The sequence below is a fragment of the Canis lupus genome, chromosome X, assembly GCF_048164855.1.
Source record: "Canis lupus baileyi chromosome X, mCanLup2.hap1, whole genome shotgun sequence".
In the NCBI taxonomy this organism is placed as follows: Eukaryota; Metazoa; Chordata; class Mammalia; order Carnivora; family Canidae; genus Canis; species Canis lupus.
The window spans coordinates 62,955,949-62,975,523 of record NC_132876.1 but is presented as its reverse complement, the minus strand read 5'-3'; the positions used below and the strand labels follow the sequence as shown (position 1 = coordinate 62,975,523).

The following is a 19,575-nucleotide window of genomic DNA, read 5'->3' as shown; positions in this document are numbered from 1 at the left end:
TATTTTGTTCAGGATTGTTGCATCTTTTTCATCAGGGACAGTGGCCTATAGTTCTCTTTTGTAGTGTTGCCTTTATCTGATTTTTGTATCAAGATAATGCCAGCCTCATAGAAACAGTTTGGAGGTTTTCCTTCCATTTCTATTTTTTAGAATACTTTGTGAAGTATAGGTGTTAACTCTTATTTAAATGTTTGGTAGAAATCACCTGTGAAGATGTGTGGTCTGAGACTTTGTTTTTTGGGGATTATTATTTTTTTTTTGTTTTTGATTACCAAATCAATTTCTTTGCTGGTAATCAGTCTACGATTTTTTTTCTGTTTCAGTTTTGGTAGGTTATATGATTTTAGGAATTTATCCTTTTCTTCTAGGTTGTCCATTTTGTTGTTATCTAGTTTCTCATAATATTTTCCTATGGGGTTTTATTTCTATGGTGTTAGTTGTTATTTCTCCTCTCTCATTGTATTTTTCTTTATTTCAGTCCTTTAAATTTTTTTCTTTAGAAGTCTGGCTAGAGGTTTATCAATTTTGTTGACTTTTTCAAATAATCATCTTCTCATGCATTGATCTGTTGTATTGGCTTTTTAAATTTCCATTTCATTTTTTTTCTGTTCTAATCTTTATTTTCTTCCTTTTGCTGATTTTATGTATTATTTGCTGTTCATTTTCTATCTCTTTTAAATGCAATGTTAGGTTGTTTACTTAAGATATTTCTTAGTTCTTGAGGTAAGTCTTGTTATAAGCTTTCCTCTTAGTACCACTTGTGCTCCATCCCAAAGGTTTTGAACCATTGTTTTTTCAATTTTATTTACTTCCATGGACTATTTTACTTATTTTATTTCTTGGTGGACCCATTCATTGTTTTGTAACATGTTATTTAATTTCCATATATTTGTGTTCTTTCCAGATTTTTTTGTGTGGTTGATTTCAACTTTCATACCATTGTGGTCAGAAAGGATGCATGGTATTACTTCAATCTTTTTAATTTGCTGGTGTGTGTTTTATGGCCTAATAACTCACCTATTCTGCAGAATGTTCCATGTGCATTTGAAAATAATGTGAATCCTTCTGTTTTATGATGGAGTACTCTGTTAATATATCTATTAAAGCTATCTGTTACAGTGTGTCATTCAAAGTTATTGGCTCCTTGTATATTTTCTTTATAGATGATCTGTTCATTTATGTAAGTGAGATGTTGGTGTCCCATACTATTATTGTATTATTAGCAATTGCTACCTTTATGGTGTTATTTACTGTTTGTATATTTGGGTGTCCCCATATGGCATGAATAAATATTTACAATTGTTATTTCTTCTTGATAGATTGTCCCCTTTATTATTATATAGTGTCTTTCCTTGTATTTTGTTACAGTCTTTGTTTTAAAGTCTATCTTGTATGATGTAAGTACTGGTACTTTGGCTTTATTTGGACATCCATTTTCTTTTTTTTAACACATTTTAGTTAAATTCCATTTGCCAATATATAACACCCAGTGCTCATCCCATCAAGTGCCCTCCTTCATACCCGTCACCCAGTTACCCTACCCCCAACCTCCCTCCCCTTCTGCAACCCTTTGTTTGTTTCCCAGAGTTAGGAGTCTCTCATGATTTGTCTCCCTTTCTAATTTTTTCCCACTCAGTTTACCTCCTTTCCCTTATACTTCCTTTCACTATTTCTTATATTCCACATATGAGTGAAACCATATGATAATTGTTTTTCTCCAATTGACTTACTTCACTCAGCACAATACCCTCCAGTTCCATCCACTTTGAAGCAAATGGTAGGTATTCATCCTTCCTGATGGCTGAGTAATATTTCATTATATATATATATATATGTATATATATATACATATATATATCACATCTTTTTTCTCTTTTTAATTTTTTGTATATATTTTTTAAAGATTTTATTTATTTATTCATGAGAGACACAGACAGAGGGAGAAGCAGGCTCCACGCAGGGAGCCCGATGTGGGATGCGATCCTGGGACTCCAGGATCACTCCCTGAGCTGAAGGCAGGTGCTAAATGCTGAGCCACCCAAGATCCCCTTTTTTGTATATTTTTTTTTTACTGGAGTTCGATGTGCTAACATATAGTATAACCCCCAGTGCTCATCCCATCAAGTGACCCTCTCAGTGCACGTCAGCCAGTCACCCGATCCCCTTGCCCAATTCCCCTTCTATTACTCCCTGTTCATTTCCCAGAGTTAGGAGTCTCTCATGCTTTGTCACCCTCTCTGATTTTACCATATCTTCTTTATTCATTCCTCTGTCGAAGGACATTGTGGCTCCTTCTGCAGTTTGGCTATTGTGAGCATTGCTGCCATGAACATTGATGTGCAGGTGTCCTGTCATTTCACTACATCAGTATAGTTGGGGTGAATAGCCAGTAGTGCAGTTGTAGGGTCATAGAGTAGCTCTATTGTTATCTTCTTGAGGAACCTCCACATTGTTTTCCAGAGTGGCTGCACAAGTGTATATTCCCAACAGTGCAAAAGGGTTCCCCTTTCTCCACATCCTTGCCAACATTTGTTGTTTCCTGTCTTGTTAATTTTAGCCATTCTCACCAGTGTAAAGTAGTATCTCATTGTGGTTTTGATTTGTATTTCCCTGATTGATGTCTATTTTCATGATAAATGTTTCTTCATTCCCTCATTTTCACTCTGTAGGTGTCTTTAAGTCTAACAAAGATCTTATAAGCAGCATATACTATACTTGGGTCTTTTTGTGTGTGTGTGTATGTGTGTTTATTCTATTCTTCCAGCATATGCCTTTTGCTTGGAGAATTTAGTCAATTTGCATTTAGTGCAATTATTGATAAATATGTATTTGCTCTCTTTTATTACATGTTTTACAGATGTTTTTGATGATTTTCTCTGACACTTTTCCTGTCTTAACCTTTCCTGTTTTGTTAAATTTCTTTAGTGATATGTTTGGATTTTATTCTCTTTATTATTTTCTTATTTATTAATGGTTTTTAATATATGATTGCCATTAAATATTTATATAATCTCTTCTGCATATAATAGTCTATATTAAGTTGATTTTTTTTAAGTTTGAGCCCATTCTTTTCTCCTCTGTTACCCATACTTTAGGATTGTGTTTTCATATTTTTAATCCTTGTATTTTTTTCACTGATTATTTTATGGAAATATTCATTTCCCCTGCTTTTATGTTTCCTACTTTTACACTCTAACTTTTGGTTTCCCCTTTCCACTAAAAAATCATCTTTAGTATTTTTTTGCAGAGATGGTTTAGTGGTTATGAACTCCTTTCCCTTTTGTTTGTCTCAGAATCCCTTTGTCTCTCCTTCTATTCTGAATGATAGCCTTGCTGGATCGAGTATTCTTCGCTACAGGTTTTCCATATTCAGCACTAGATAGATAGATAAATAGATGATAGATAGATAGATAGATAGATGATAGATAGATAATAGATAGACAGATGACAGATAATTTCATGTAACTTCTAGATTGCAAAGTTTCTGGTGAAAATAAGATATTCTTTTGTGGGTTCCCTTTTATATAACTGTCTTCTTTTGTATGACTGCTTTTCATATTTTTCTATATCTCTATATTTTGCATTACATTAATTATAATATATCTTGCTGTGGATCTGCTTTTGTTACTTTTTGGCAGGGATTCTCTGTTTCTCATAGATCTAGATATCTGTTTCCTTACCCAGAGTAGCAATGTTTTAATCTATTATCTCTTCAAATAAATTTTCTACCCCTTTTTCTCTCTCTTCTGCTGGGACTACTATAGTATGAATGTTACTATGTTTGATGGAGTTGCTGAGTTCCCTCAGTCCATTCTCCTGTTGCACTTGAAGAGAAGGATTGAAATGACAACCTTCTGAAGAGCACTTGAACACACAGTGAGGAAGTTATTTGTTTATTTCTTTTTTTTTTACAGTATGTCCTACTTATTTTATTTTATTTTTTTAATAATAAATTTATTTTTTATTGGTGTTCAATTTGCCAACATACAGAATAACACCCAGTGCTCATCCCATCAAGAGGCAACACCCTTTTTGATCTCTTCTTAACCATTATCTCTTCCTTTATTTCACTGGGTGTAGGCTAAGGTCCACAGATTTCATTGTTAAGAATCTGATTGTAGCCAACATTTTGGTCCTGTTCTCATTTGGAATACACAATGCAATGCCATTTTGGGGGTTATATCATATCCTCAGTGATTTTGGATGCAATTTTTTTCTCTATATTCATGGGGTTGGCAGGGGAGTGTCCATTGGCACTGTCCGCCTCTTGAGTGTCTTCCAGGTCATCATCATCAGCCCCAGGAACTCCAGGTGGGCAGTGCTTAAAGGGAAAGCTTTCAAGTGCATTGTCCCTTCCATAGTCCTGTTCTGGGTCCTGCAGATACTTGTAAATATTGTGATTCCTATGTTTTTGTTTTGTTTTTAATAATAAATTTATTTTTATTGGTGTTCAATTTACCAACATACAGAATAACACCCAGTGTTTATCCCGTCAAGTGCCCCCCTCAGTACCATCACCCATTCACCCCCACCCCCCGCCCTCCTCCCCTTCCACCACCCCTAGTTCGTTTCCCAGAGTTAGGAGTCATTTGGGGAATATAAATAATAGTGAAAGGGAATATAAGGGAAGGGAGAAGAAATGTGTGGGAAATATCAGAAAGGGAGACAGAATATTTGTTTATTTCAGAGCATGTTCCAGAGAAGCAGCATTCACAGAGAGACTCCTACTGGAACAAAGGAATGTCAGGTGCCATTTCCCTCCCCTGCATCTCAGTATAAGCACAACACCACCTGCAGGAATTACACTGGGTTTGAGGCAAGGGTGACTGGGAAGGGTGTTTCCAATAAAGTATGTCAGGGCAAGGCTTGATATAAGCAAGTTAGATAGCAGTGTTGGTGATGTGTTGGTTTCTGTAGGTGATTTTATGCTTATACTAAATTGCAACCCCTATGCCTCTGGGATCTCCCTGAGTGAAGACGGCTGACCTTTGGATCTCCAGGTTTTAAGCCCCCCCCCCCCCCGGTTGCCAGAAGTCGTGAGATTCAGCCCCTCTGGCTTTACAAGCCAGTTCCTATGAGAATTCATTTTCTTCATGCACACCCAGAATTTTGTGTCTCACTCTTCTCCAGGACCATGGTTCCCTTCTCACTATGAAGTCCATGGTCTCTTTCTCTCATACTGTGTCTCTACACATCCTACTTTCTTCAATATAGCCTCTTCTCTCCCTTTAGTTGTGGAATTTGTTCTGTAAGTCTTCAGGTCAATTTCTATGGCATTCAGGATCATTTGATAGTTATCTTATTGTATTTGTGGAATGAGGCAGGCCTAGGGTCTCCCTACTCTGCTGTCATCTTCTCTCTCTCAGAATATCTTTCCATATATTAAATCCATCTTCGAGTTCTTTCAGCACTGTTTTATAGTCTTTAGTGTACAAGTCTTTTACTTCCTTGATTAAATATATATCTAAATATTTTATTTTTGATGCAATTTTAAAATTATTTTTTAAATTTCTTTCTGATTATTTGATAAACATGCAGAAACACCACAGATTTCTGCATCTTGGTTTTCTATCCTGACACTTTGCTGAGTTCATGTGTTAGCCATTTTTTTAGATGGAGTATTTTGGGTTTTCTATATAAAGTATATAACTGTCAGTATTTGTCATCTGTAAATTTTGACAGTTTTACTTCCTTTCCATTTTGGATACATTTTTATTTATTTTTCCCACCTAATTGTTCTAGCTAGGACTTCTAAAACTATGTTGAATAAAAATAGGAGGTGTGGACATTCTTGTCTTTTTCATGAGCTTTGAAGAAAATTTTTCAGCTTTTCATCATTGAGTATGATATTAGCTGTAGGTTTGTCATATATGGCCTGAATTATATTTAAGTACATTCCCTCCATACCCTCTTTGTTTTATTATAAATGAATACTGAATTCTGTCAAATTATTTTTCTCCATCTGCAATCATATATAATCATTTAATCATATAATTTATATTCTTCATTTTATTAATGTAATGTATCGCATTGATTGATTTGCAGACATTGAACCATTCTTGCATCCTTGGAATTAATCCCACTTGATCTTGGTGTATCACCCTTTTTAAGGTATTGTTGAATTTGATTTGCTAATATTTTGTTAAGTATTTTAGCAGGTATATTTACCTGGGACACTGACATGTAATTTTCTTTCTTTGGTGTGTCTTTGTCTAATTTTTGTTTTAAGGTAATGCTGGGCTTGTAAAATGACTTTGAAAGTGTTTTTAATTTTTTGGAAGATTTTGAGGATAGTTATTAAATATTCTTTCAATGTTTGTTGAGTTAAGCAGTAAAGCCATCGGGTCCTGGACTTCTATGTGTTGGGAGGTTTTTTGGTTATTGATTCAATCTCCTAACTAGTAATCTGTCTATTCAGAATTTCTAATTCCTCATGGTTGAGTCTTGAAAAATTGTACATTTCTAGGAATTTCTCTGTTTCTTTCAGGTTGTCCAAATTGTTGGTGTACATTAGTAATAGTCTCTTATGATCCTTTGTACTTCTGTGATACCTGTTGTAACTTCTTTCATTTCAGATTTCTTTTTATTTGAGCCATCTATCTTCTTTTTCTTGGTGAGTATAGCTAAGGGTCTATTATTCTTTTTATCTTTGAAAAGAAGCAGCTTTTAATTTCATTAATCTCTTCTGTTTTCTTTTTAGTCTTTATTTCATTTTTTTTCCACTTTGATCTTATTATTTCCTTTCTTCTACTGAATTTGAGGTTTTTTATTACTCCTTTCTAGCTTATTTAGGTATAGAGTTAGATGGTTTATTTGAGATATTTCTAGTTTCTTGAGGTAGGGCTGTATTGCTAGGAAGTTCCCTCAGGCAACACTTTTGCTGTATCACATATATTTTGGTACGACATATTTCTGTTTTTATTTCTCTCTTGGTATTTTTCAAATTTCTTCATTGATTGCTTCAGTGACCCATTAGTTGTTCAGAAGCATGTTGTTTAATCTCCACATTTTTGTGGTTTTTCCAAATGTTTCTTGCCATTTCTTTCTAGTTTCATACCATATTGGTCAGAGAATGTGTTTGATACAATTTCAGTCTCCCCGAATTTATTAAGACTTGTTTAGTGGCTTAACATGTCATTTATAATGGAGAATATTCTATGTACACTTGCAAAGAATGTGTATTTATTGCTGTTGGATGCAACATTCTCTATATATTAAGTCCATCTGGTTCGGGACACCTGGGTGGCTTAGCGGTTGAGCATCTGCCTTCGGCCTAGGGCCTGATCCTGGGATCCGGGATTAAGTCCCACATCGGGCTCCCTGTGAGGAGCCTGCTTCTCCTTCTGCCTGTGTCTCTGCCTCTCTCTCTGTGTGTCTCTCATGAATAAATAAATAAAATCTTAAAAAAAGTCCATCTGGTTCAATGTGTCATTTAAGAATGATGTTTCCTTATTAATTCTTTCTTTGGATGATCTCTCCATTAATATAAGTGAGAAGTTAAAATTTTCTATTATTATTGCATTGCTGTAATTTTTTTCCTTTTAGGTCTATTAGTATTTGTTTTATGTACTTTCGTGTTCCTACGTTTTATGTATATGTATATGTATATGTATATGTATATGTATATGTATATGTAAATGTTGGGTCCTTTTATTGGATTGACTTCTTTATCATTATGTGTTTTTCTTTGTCTATTATTACAGTCTTTGTTTAAAATCTATTTTGTCTGCTGACTATAGATATGCCAGCTTTGTTTTTATTGTTTTATTTCATTTACATGGAATATATTTATCCATTCCTTCACTTTCAATCTGTGTTGTCCTTATTTCTGAAGTGTGTCTCTCATGGGCAGCATATATATGGGTTTTGTTCTTTTATCCATTCAACCCTTCAAAGTCATCTAATTGAAGATTTTAGCTTAAGAAAATTACTAAATTAATATTGATGTTGCCCTTTGTAACTCAAAGAAGACTCTGATTTGAAGGGTCTCAGATTTGTTTATCTTAGTAGCTTGTTAAAATGTAGCTACCTTGGCTCTATCCTTTGAAAGTTAAGATTTGTTCCATCTGGAAATTTTCATTTTTAATATGCATTCCAGTTAGTGCAGAGACCACATTTTGAGAAACACTGCTTAAGAAAAAGGGAAAATAAAAACAAATAGCTTTCTATTGTGTGTAAAGAACAAGATACTGAGAGATACGAGCTGTATAAGAACAAACTAACAGTTTTTAACAGATGGTAAGAGCAAGGAAGTGGATAGTGGCTAAAGTACTTGTTAATTATCAGTGCAGATTTTAATAGCCTCTGAGGTCACCAATACCAATTGATGTTCCTTTGTCTCCAGGATATGAAAGATCAAAACGTAGGATATCAGAGAAAAGGCAAGGTGACTGGGCATTACTTATTGGTAATGTGAGAGGGAGTAATATACTCCTTGCTGTCTCTTGGTAATTAAAAGAGTACTACTCAGAGTAACAAGATGCACTATCTGTTGAAGAGGAAATGGGCTTCAGAACTCCGCAAAGACATTTAGACTGAGGCAAATGGAAGAACTTACTGGCAAACTGCCAATGCCCACAGTAACTGCATTGTGTGTCCAAACATAGTTACTTCCTCCTCTTTATGAAGTTGGCTTATGAAGGAATCATAAGAGTTATCAAATATAAGAGAAATTGGAAGCCTAATTGAATGTAGTATCCAAGCAGAACACACCTCTTTAAAATAAAAATTATGATTAAATTTTCAGTAGGACAGAACTGGTAAATTCCCTAAGAGGATTAGCCAGGAAAGACTTTCTAAAGTATTTGTGTACTGTGTTGTAGTCAGCTCTTTACCTAGTTGCAGTTGCCAGACAGGTTTTCTGGAAAGATTATAAAGCATTTGACTTTGAAGATTTTTAAAAGTGAAAAAGGACACCTGATATATGCTGTGTCTTGATAAAAATCAGGAAGAAATTATTTTGCTCTCTTGCATTCAATATTTGTGATTACTTATGAATTATAGTGGAACAAACATTTGCCTCCCACACACATGTACACACCTTATTCAGTCCCACATCATTTGCAGTCACTTGAAGCACTAGATCTGCCTTTTTTTGGCTTACTAAAGTATAAACCTAACTAGAACTCTAAAATAAAATTGGCTTTTGGGTAAGTAGTTGCCTATGACCTATGACTGGATGGTTGCTGGGCAGAGTTTCACATCCCAAAATATAGTCTTTACTTGCCCCTAATATGGCTTGAAGACCACCATTAAAAATTAGGTCATTTGATGATCTAATATTTTTAATGGTTCACTTTCTTTTTTAAAAAAAGATTTTATTTATTTGAGAGAGAGAAGTAGAGAGAAATCAAGCACAAGTGAAGGGCAGAGGGAAAGGGAGAAACAGGCTCCCCACTGAGCAGGGAGCCCAAGGTGAAGAGCTTGATCCCAGGACTCTGGGATCATGACCTGAGCTGAAGGCAGACACTTAATGGACTGAGCCACCTAGGCACCCCAGTCGTTCACTTTCTTTATTAAAATACAAAAACACATTTTGATGGGTAAAAGTCTAGCACCTTCATAGATAATAGTAACTTGTTCAGAAGAAGTCCCAGTAAAATAACACAAAAAGTTATCCCTGATATTCATTTGAATCACGTCTTTCCTGGAAAAGCAACCAAAGGCAAAATATTGCTGGAAAATACTCTTGAACCATATCATGAGTGAAATTTAGTAAAGCTTCAGGTTTGGATGAACATAAATATCTGTAAATGAAGATAATAACTTCCCATGAGGACTCCATATGAAATAGTTTCTGACGTGTAGATTGCTGGGGATCAGGTCAGATTTAGGCCATTAGTTTCATGTTTTTCTCTTCTTTTTTTCTTCGCAAAAGGAAGTATGTAAAATTAAGGAAGATTAGTCTCCTGATAGCAAAAAATAATTTGATCAAAGATGCTGGCATGATTCTTTAAATAAATACCTCATTCAAACTGGAGTCTCTTTCTGTGTCTGAGGTGATATGGATTTCTTTCCTAAGAAAGGAAAATCTCAGAAAATAGTGTCATGTTCTGAAGAAAAATGCCTCCTTTATTTTTTTGTCTCCATCACTCTTTAAAAACTGAGGAGTTTATATTCATTCTAAAGCATGGGTTTTAACTAGTTTCTTTTTTCCCATGAAGGAAAGCTTTTTCAGTCACTCCAAGCAACTTTTCCTACTAGAAAATAATGCTATTTAAACAAAGGGAAATCATCATCAACATTCCCAGAGGAAGCCAGAGGAATTGTAAAGTATATATTCTATTCAGAAGCATTTTGAGGTTACAGGCTAGGATATACATATGAAAATGCACTAAAATGTGCCCACTGACAGAATGACAAATAGGAAGATTATAGAGTTTGGGAGGGTAGTCATAGATTTGATTTCACTTCACTTAAGGAAAAATGTTCTTAATATTTTAGTTTACCTTCATTTGTCCTATAGAGTATGCTGTAGATTGCCTACAAACACACTTTTTAAATACTGTATGGCAATTATCATTCTGCCTCACTAGAAAATAAGGTCCATGAAGACTGAAATCATGTGCCCTTTTCCACTCTATCCTCATATCAAGAGCAGTGCCTGGCAAATGGTAGATGTTGAATAAATATTTGTTGAATAAATATTGGATGAATCCATCACATTCCAAACATACCTCTGGGTGCTCCAGGGGATATAAAGGTGTCTAAACCCCAGCCTCTGACTTCAAAGAATTTCTGGCCTTGCTATGGTAGGGTGGAATAAGCAGGAAAACAGAGGCATAAAAAGGACACAGACAGAAATTAATAACTAAAAAACAGATTAGGCCATTTAAAAATATTTATTTATTTATTTATTTATTTATTTATTTATTTATTTGAAACAGAGAGGTAGAGAGAGGAGGGGCAGAGGGAGAGGGAGAGAGAAACCCAAGCAGACTCTGCACTGAGCATGGATCCTCACATGGGGCTTGATCTGACAACCTTGAGATCAGACCTGAGGTGAAACCAAGAGTCCGAAGCTTAACCGACTGTGCCACTCAAGCACCCCAGAGATGTAGGCCATTGTAAATAACTTTGATCTTTCTTCTAAGTAAGAGGAGCAAAAACCATTAGATTTTTTTTATCAAAGAGATGACATAATCTGACAAGATAAGATAAGACATATTTTTGAACAAATATTAATTTTCATAGATTGAATTTTGAGGTGATAACTCAAGAGTTCTTATATAAAGTTGGAAAGAGAGCTACAGCGTAAAAGAAATATAAATTTAAGAGTCATTGCCCACAAGGAAAAATGGATGTTCAATGGAGGTTGACTGGATGTATAGTTGTATAAACTTCTAAACTAATGTCTATTCAGTGACATTAGAAGACCATGACTGCTGTATAGTTAAAAGAAGGTTGAAAACCAAGGGCTTTTGATTGTTTGATCTGCCACCTTATTTTGCCTGCCACCTATGCAAAATCACTACCTGTGTAAATATTATAAAGATGTATTTCAGTTTTAGAATTAAACAACCTCTAATTTTAATCACTTTCAATATCTATGTTATGTTATTCTTTACAGCTGTGCTTCCTTGTATATTATAATGTCATCTATCTACTTTGTCCTTACCCAAGATATAATTCATCAGGTCTTTTAGTTAAAATGAGCACCATATCTTTTTTTTAAATTTTTATTTATTTATTCATGAGAGAGAGAGGCAGAGACACAGGCAGAAGAAGAAGCAGGCTCTATGCAGGGAGCCCGATGTGGGACTCGATCCTGGGACTCCAGGATCACACCCTGGGCTGAAGGCAGGCGCTCAACCACTGAGCTACCCAGGGATCCCGAGCACCATATCTTTGAAAAAAATGTGCTATTTTTCTTATTAAGCAATTGAGTCAAAAAAATTTAACAAAACAATTCTTTCAATGGCAGGAAGCACTTTAAAGCACACTTTAAAGCACAATGGATTTGATAATATAAAGCAGGATGTTACATAATTCTTATTCCATTTTTGTTCTTCCCACATGTCTTTAAAGTCAGTTAAATCTTCCTGAATTGCAGCAGCCTTAAGGCAACTATTCAAGTCCTTAAGCTAAAATTTGTTCACCACAGAACAAAACTCATGGGTCCAGCTGAATCAATTACCTTGGGATTTTGATTCTCTCTACTGGTACTATGGTCTGTTAACCAGGATATTTAAGAGATGACTAAATGACCCATGTTAATGCAGTATTTAAAGAGAGGCTGGTTGCTCACTTATTTTCAGACATCTGAGAAGGATTCTGACCAAGTTAGTAGCCTCTATAATGATGGTTCAAGGAGGAATGCTCAGTTGACTATATCTGAATCATGTGGAAAGGTTTTAAAAAATACAAATTTGGGGCTTATATACTGAATCAGAATCTCTGGAGGAGATACCAGGAAAGCTATAGAAAGTTGTTTTTTTTTAAACTCCATCAGATGAGTCTGACAATCAATGTGGTTTGTGAATCAGGATCTAAATCAGAGCCTCTCAAATGTAAATATGCATAAAAATCACATGTCGCTTTTGTTAAACTGCAGACTGTTTCAACAGGTCCTGGGTGGGGCCTGAGAGTCCTCAGCATTTCTAAAAAGCTCTTAAAGTTGGTTCAAGACACAGACTACATTACCTTTCAGGTTACTTCTAGCTATACTTTCCTGTGATTCTAAAGTGATTTACATAAACTGGTTTGTCACCCTCACTTACATCAGAATTTTCCATTCAAATGAATAGATTTTTGTACACATAGGCTTTTTATTTTTTTGCAAAAGTGCCAGACAATAATTTATTTGTTTTTTCACTTGCAGCTCTGCCTTTGCTTCCCATTTTTTAGCTTTCAACACCTAACTGAAAAAGTCTCAGAAAGCTGATGTATCCAAGTTAATCACCTCTGAAGAACTGCGGACTCACTGAGTACTAAACAAAACCTTCCTTCTATGTGAGCCAAAAGTCAGAAAAAAAAAAAAACTGTTGTCAAACACCTGTAAAGAGATGCCTATCATCATATGGAAATTTGAAGAGCTTCTGTGTGGCACATTCATAATCCAAATGGGAGAGAATCAACTGTCATGATGTCCCAGAAGGCCTTATAACAGTAAACAAGAGGGAAAAGTTATAATAGCTTGTTAATCGGTGCTTGCACATTAGACTTGAGTGTGATTACTATAAAAAAAATCCAAGGCAAATATGCAAATACTTCTTTGAAAGTCTTCCAAATTATGTAAAGGCTCAGACCAATGAAGTAAGAAAGAGGTTATTTTATTCTCACTCTCTACAACCCATTGATAAAGTCTTTAGAAAGAGGAGCAGTTGATCGTGAATTACTGTTTTGATCCACCATTTAGCAAAGATAGTTGTTCTGGAAAGAAACATGCCTATTAATGTCACGTGTACTGGGCCAGATGGGGACAAGACAGATTTTCGATATTTTATCTATGCAGTGACATATACTGTAATTCTTGTGCCAGGTCTCATAGGGAATATATTAGCTTTATGGGTATTTTATGGCTATATGAAAGAAACCAAACGGGCTGTGATATTCATGATAAACTTAGCCATTGCTGACTTACTACAAGTTCTCTCCCTGCCACTGAGGATCTTTTACTACTTAAATCATGACTGGCCATTTGGGCCTGGCCTCTGCATGTTCTGTTTCTACCTGAAGTATGTCAACATGTATGCAAGCATCTACTTCTTGGTCTGCATAAGCGTGAGACGGTTTTTGTTTCTTATATACCCCTTTCGCTTCCATGATTGCAAACAGAAATATGACCTATATATCAGCATTGCTGGCTGGTTGATCATCTGCCTTGCCTGTCTTCTCTTTCCTCTCCTCAGAACCAGTGATGACACCGCAGGTAATAGAACCAAATGTTTTGTGGATCTTCCTACCAGGAATGTCAATTTGGCCCAGTATATTGCCATGATGACCATTGGCGAATTGATTGGGTTTGTCACTCCTCTTCTGATTGTCCTATATTGTACCTGGAAGACAGTTTTATCACTGCATGATAAATATCCTGTGGCCCAAGACCTTGGGGAGAAAAAGAAAGCCTTGAAGATGATTCTAACCTGTGCAGGAGTATTCCTAATTTGCTTTGCACCTTATCACTTCAGTTTTCCTTTGGATTTCCTGGTCAAGTCCAACAAAATTCAAAGCTGCCTAACCAGAAGGGTGATTCTAATATTTCATTCAGTTGCTCTCTGTCTTGCTAGTATGAATTCCTGTCTTGACCCAGTCATATACTACTTCACCACTAATGAGTTCAGAAGACGACTTTCAAGACAAGATAGCATCCAACTCCATGCAAAATCCTTTGTAAGCAACCATACCACTGAATTATGCTAAATTAAAACAAAACCTGAATGTTATCTGAAATGCAAGTATATCAGAAGGTATTTGTAATATCACAAGCCACTGGAAAGTAATCACAGGGAGCACTGACGACTTTTCAGTTATGCTCTATTTTACCTATATGAGGAAGCTGTTTAAAGCACTGTATTCCACCATCACATGTTGACATGTCCATGTAATAATTTGTTATCAAGTCAGGAATTAAACTGTAAAACTTCAGTGGCATTCTATATATATGTACTCAGAGTCATCAGTTTTATGTGAACCTAAGACACAGGAGACTATCAGCTTGGGCTCATCATAAGCACTTAGTTTTGCTGCAATGGACACTGAGTCTCTGTATTTAGAGGCAATGTAGTTTGTCTTTTTATACTAGTAGCCACAGTTTATATTCAAACATCATATTTTGATTGTATTTTAAGTAGGATGGACAATATATTATTCTGTGAAAAGAAAGTGGTATAAACATGGGATCATTTTTATCTCCCATGTGTGATTATAATCCAGGATTTGAAGACTCAAATAACTATTTCCTTCATTTAACTGTCAATATGAAACATCATCTATCACACCTGTTCATAAAATGAAAATCTGAACTCAGGCCTCTGTTATATTTAAAGTAATAACAAGAAATACATTCACATACAGTAACCTCTATGGCCTGTATAAGATGTCATACTGAATCCACCCAAGCCAAATAGTTCACCAAAGAACATACAATGTGACCCAAATTGTCTCTATAGGTCCAGGAGACAGCAGATAAGTGATAATCACAGTTCCAGTACTCTTAAACTATTTCCAAAGAATATGTAATGAAATATATGGACCTGAATAATACAAAGAGTTTTTACCATGCTCCTAGAGTAACATTGACTATCTCTGACAGGTTACTGCACTTTTTGAGCCTATGAAAGAAGCAGTGCACTAATTAATTACTAAGCTTAGGCCAGAGAAAAAAGATGAAGAGATGGGTACACCTTTTAAAAGCCTCACCATTCTGTATTTATTTCTTTAATTTAAGTGGCAACTGTCAAGTCACCTTCATGGACTGAAGGCAGCTAGGCATGTGGACCATTGAAATTTGTGGACCTTCAGAAATTTTTCTGGTCCAGCTTTACCCGAGTCATACCATTGTGAGTCATGCACAGCCTACCTCCTAGCAGCTATGGAAGGAAATTCTTTCACATTTTGGGAGAAAAAAAACTGCAAAAGATTAATTTTGGCAGCATTGGACTCCCCTTACAGTTATTTATCTGCTACCTGTAGCAGTATACTAGTACTAGTTTGGTACTAGTATGCAAGTAGCAGACCCAAGATATGATTCATAATTAAATCTGAGATCTAAAATATTACAGTACTTTGAAACATGTTTTTGCAAAATGCTCTAATTTAAAACAATGATCTACATAAAATCTGTGTGCTATATAATAAAGATACATGCTACTTCTCATCTGGAGGAATGTGGAAATCAACAAAGGTTCCAACATATTTTTATAGACAAGGAGTTGTTTTAGCCACACAGTTATGATACTAATATGAATGGGGGGAATGATAAAACCAAAATCAATTCTAATATCTTAGAGAAATGGAAATTTTTCTAATGTTTTCTCTAGAAAAGTATTGATTTTGCTTGTCCTTTGTTATTAAAATAATATCTTACTAGAAAACAGACTTTGTGCTGCTAACAAGTGTATTTATCTCCTTATAATTCATTGTAAGATACATATTTTGATGTGTTATATGAATTCTAAATGAGTGTTATATTGTGTTTTAAAAAGAGTAACTGTAACCATTTCTGGTCTGTTTGATTTAACAGTGCTTTGTGTTTGAATATAATTTAGCATTGTAATGGGATCACAAGTAATAATTTTGTGGGTTCTTATAATGGAAGAGCCTTGTCCATATTATATTTGTTTACTATTTTTTCAGATTAGCATGGATTATACTTTTTAGGATCATTTTGGGATACCAGAGATTTAATTTTATTAATGTATTATTATTTTAAGAATGTCTATTTTCATTTTTAAAAGGGAGAGGAAATATTTCTAGGACATTAATGAATTTCTTAGAGGAATGGTTAAAGGAGTTAGTGATCACTTATTAGGTGGCCCAGAAGCCCTTGCAGATCACTTACGACATTAGAAGAGATGACAAGTGTCCTATATTCTTATGCTGCTTAGCTAGGACCACCACTTCTCCCCAGGTCTACCCATCTAGGTTTGTATTGTGTTGTAACTTATTTACCCCTCTTCCCCATCAATATGCTTTTCCTTTTGTCCTATTTCTTTGTTCTTTTAGGGAGTAATCTGATCAATCTATTCACACTAAGGTGCTATGACGAATGTTAGCTTAATATTAACTTGCTCAGGGCTATCTGAATTCAAGTTTTAGGGATAAACGAAAAATCAAAGTGTTAATCCCTTACTTTTATTTTATTTTAAAAAGTATTTTATTTATTTATTCATGAGAGACACACAGAGAAAGGTAGAGAGAGAGTCAGAGGGTGAAGCAGGCTCCCACCAGGGAGCCTAACACAGGGCTTGATCCCAGGACCCCAGGGTCATGACCTGAGCCAAAAGCAGACACTCAACCACTGAGCCAACCAGGTGCCCCTTCCTTACTTTTAATGGAAGGGAGAAAGACACTGAAGAAAACTGGAGGGGAAGATTTTTTTAAGAAAGTGGATTTTACAGTAGTGTCTTTTTTTTTAAATAAAAAGTGTTACATTTTAATATTCCTGTATAATCAAAAAATGGAATTTAAAATCTTCATATGAAAAATATTATAGTCCCTGATATTTTACCTGTGATGCCATCGAACATTGAAAGATTATGGAAGTGGGCACCTGGGTGGCTCTGTCGGTTGGGCGCTGACTCTTTTTTTTTTAATAATAAATTTATTTTTTATTGGTGTTCAATTTGCCAACATACAGAATAACATCCAGTGCTCATCCCATCAAGTTCCCACCTCAGTGCCCGCCACCCAGTCACCCCTACCCCCTGCCTTCCTCCCCTTCCACCACCCCTAGTTGTTTCCCAGAGTTAGGAGTCTTCCATGTTCTGTCTCCCTTTCTGATATGTCTTTTAAATTACATATAGTAATTGATCACCTACTTTGCTTACCATAATTCTAGGAGATATATCATCTATCTATCTAACATCATCTATCTATCTAACAATATATCAGCTTCTCAGATCTCTCTTGTTTCTTTTTGACTTTTCCCCTTCCAACTCTGGACCTTATTCCCAGGAGAAAAACATCAATTTTAGGAGTAGGAGGGATGTGCTACTGCAGCTGCCATTTAGACATCAGTTTCCTCTCTGAGCTTCTCTTTTCCTTGGAAAATCTCCTTTTTGCATCTCCTATTTGTCACTCTCTGGGTTCAATGAAATCAGGGTGCAAAATGTGAATATCATCAACTATGGTAATATACAATTCAAGATAAATAAATTCACATTTCCTATATAAAGTTATTTTCAGTTCTGATTCCAAAATATACACATAATTATTCCAAAAAACAGAGATTTTTGAATAAAAGGGAAAGGAGAAAAAATGAGTGGGAAATATCAGAAAAGGAGACAAAACATGAGAGACTCCTAACTCTGGGAAACAAAGTAGGGGTGGTAGAAAAGGAGGTGGGTGGGGGATGGGGGTGACTGGGTGACAGGCACTGAGGGGGGCACTTGCACTTGATGGGATGAGCATTCTATATGTTGGCAAATTAAACACCAATAAAAAATAAATTTATAAAAAAAAGATTTTGAATATGGAGTGATTTCCATGTTTTTATTTTCATTATTATTAATTATTATTATTTATTATTGTTGTGGTTATTATTATATTCAAATGTTTTATATGTTTTCATTGTCACTCAGGTAAGCAGCTAATTCTATTAATCTGTAATTCCATAAAAAAAGGAACCATCTGGGATCCCTGGGTGGCGCAGCGGTTTAGCGCCTGCCTTTGGCTCAGGGCATGATCCTGGAGACCGGAGATCGAATCCCACATCGGGCTCCTGGTGCATGGATCCTGCTTCTCCCTCTGCCTGTGTCTCTGCCTCTCTCTATCTGTGTGTGTGTGTGTGTGTGTGTGTGACTATCGTAAATAAATTAAAAAAATTTTAAAAAAAGGAACCATCTGCCCTAGGAACAACAGAGCAACCTACCTTGATCTGAAAGACTACATAAGTGTAACATTTGTGCAACTTCATTTTTGTATCATTTTTCTATTTTTACTTCCAAGACACTGTGAACATATTGCATTTGGAATTTATTTACATCTGTAACTTATAATTTACATTTTAATAGTAAAGATAGTCTCTGTAATTACGTTTTCTGCCTCCCAAAGCCAAGGTATATTCAATGACTTTTTCAGAACATGATACACTTGAGGATTTTTTACAGTATCCTCACACATATAGATAAACCCTATGAGGTTTAAATCTCACTTTCTCTCCCTGGGAGGTGAATTCTATTCTCAAATAGAAAGATGAGGAAATTCCTTCATCCCACTCCACCCTTCCATCAACTTCTCCCACAGATAGACTATTTACTATCCACATCCTACTAAGATTATTCCTCTCACTCACTAGTGGACCAAATTTATTTGAATGACATAACACCCTGTATTTTCTAGAATATAGTTTACTGGCAGAAAAGCAGATGAAGTGGTTGAAAGGATATTTTCTCTTTATTCTTAAGGGATGTTAATACCTGATAATCTGATTTGTTTTGTGGTTTGCCAGGAAAACAAAAGAAAACAAAACCAAACCACAAGTTTCCATTGTCCCCCTCTACTCTTCCAAAAACAGACCTGAAAACAAACAAGGGATGCCTGGGTGGCTCAGTGGTTGAGTGTCTGCTTTTGGTTCGGGTCATGATCCTGGGTCCTGGGATAGAGTCTCACTTCAGGCTCCCTGTGGAAAGTCTGCTTCTCTCTCTGCCTATGTCTCTGCCTCTCTCTGTGTGTCTCTCATCAATAAATAAATAAATAAATAGATAGATAGATAAAATCTTTTAAAAATAAGTAAAATAAAAATTAATAAAAAATGCAAAGACAGTGCAATTGTCTCTGGCCTCCTTCTCATCTTATTTCTCTTTCTTACACTTTAGCAACTTCCTCTTTATCGTACCTATATCCTTAGTGCTTTGGTTAAGCCCAGATATATTCTGTAATAAGCAAGTTGTTAGTTATTACACATTTTGAACA

General features: G+C 35.4%; 1 protein-coding gene across 2 annotated transcripts in view; it reads left to right on the top strand.

Annotated features, from left to right (window-relative positions):
- GPR174 (G protein-coupled receptor 174) overlaps nt 1–17,941 on the top strand; it is a 63,435-nt gene extending 45,494 nt beyond the window's left edge. The window contains exons 3-4 of one of the 2 annotated variants that reach the window (XM_072818151.1): nt 6,046–6,111; nt 12,821–17,941. In XM_072818151.1, coding sequence (XP_072674252.1) covers nt 13,384–14,361 — 978 coding nt within the window. In that variant the 5' untranslated portion in view covers nt 6,046–6,111; nt 12,821–13,383 and the 3' untranslated portion in view covers nt 14,362–17,941. The remainder of the gene's footprint in view (nt 1–6,045; nt 6,112–12,820) is intronic. The other variant, XM_072818152.1, reaches the window with a different exon arrangement.
- Nucleotides 17,942–19,575: the final 1,634 nt, after the last annotated feature.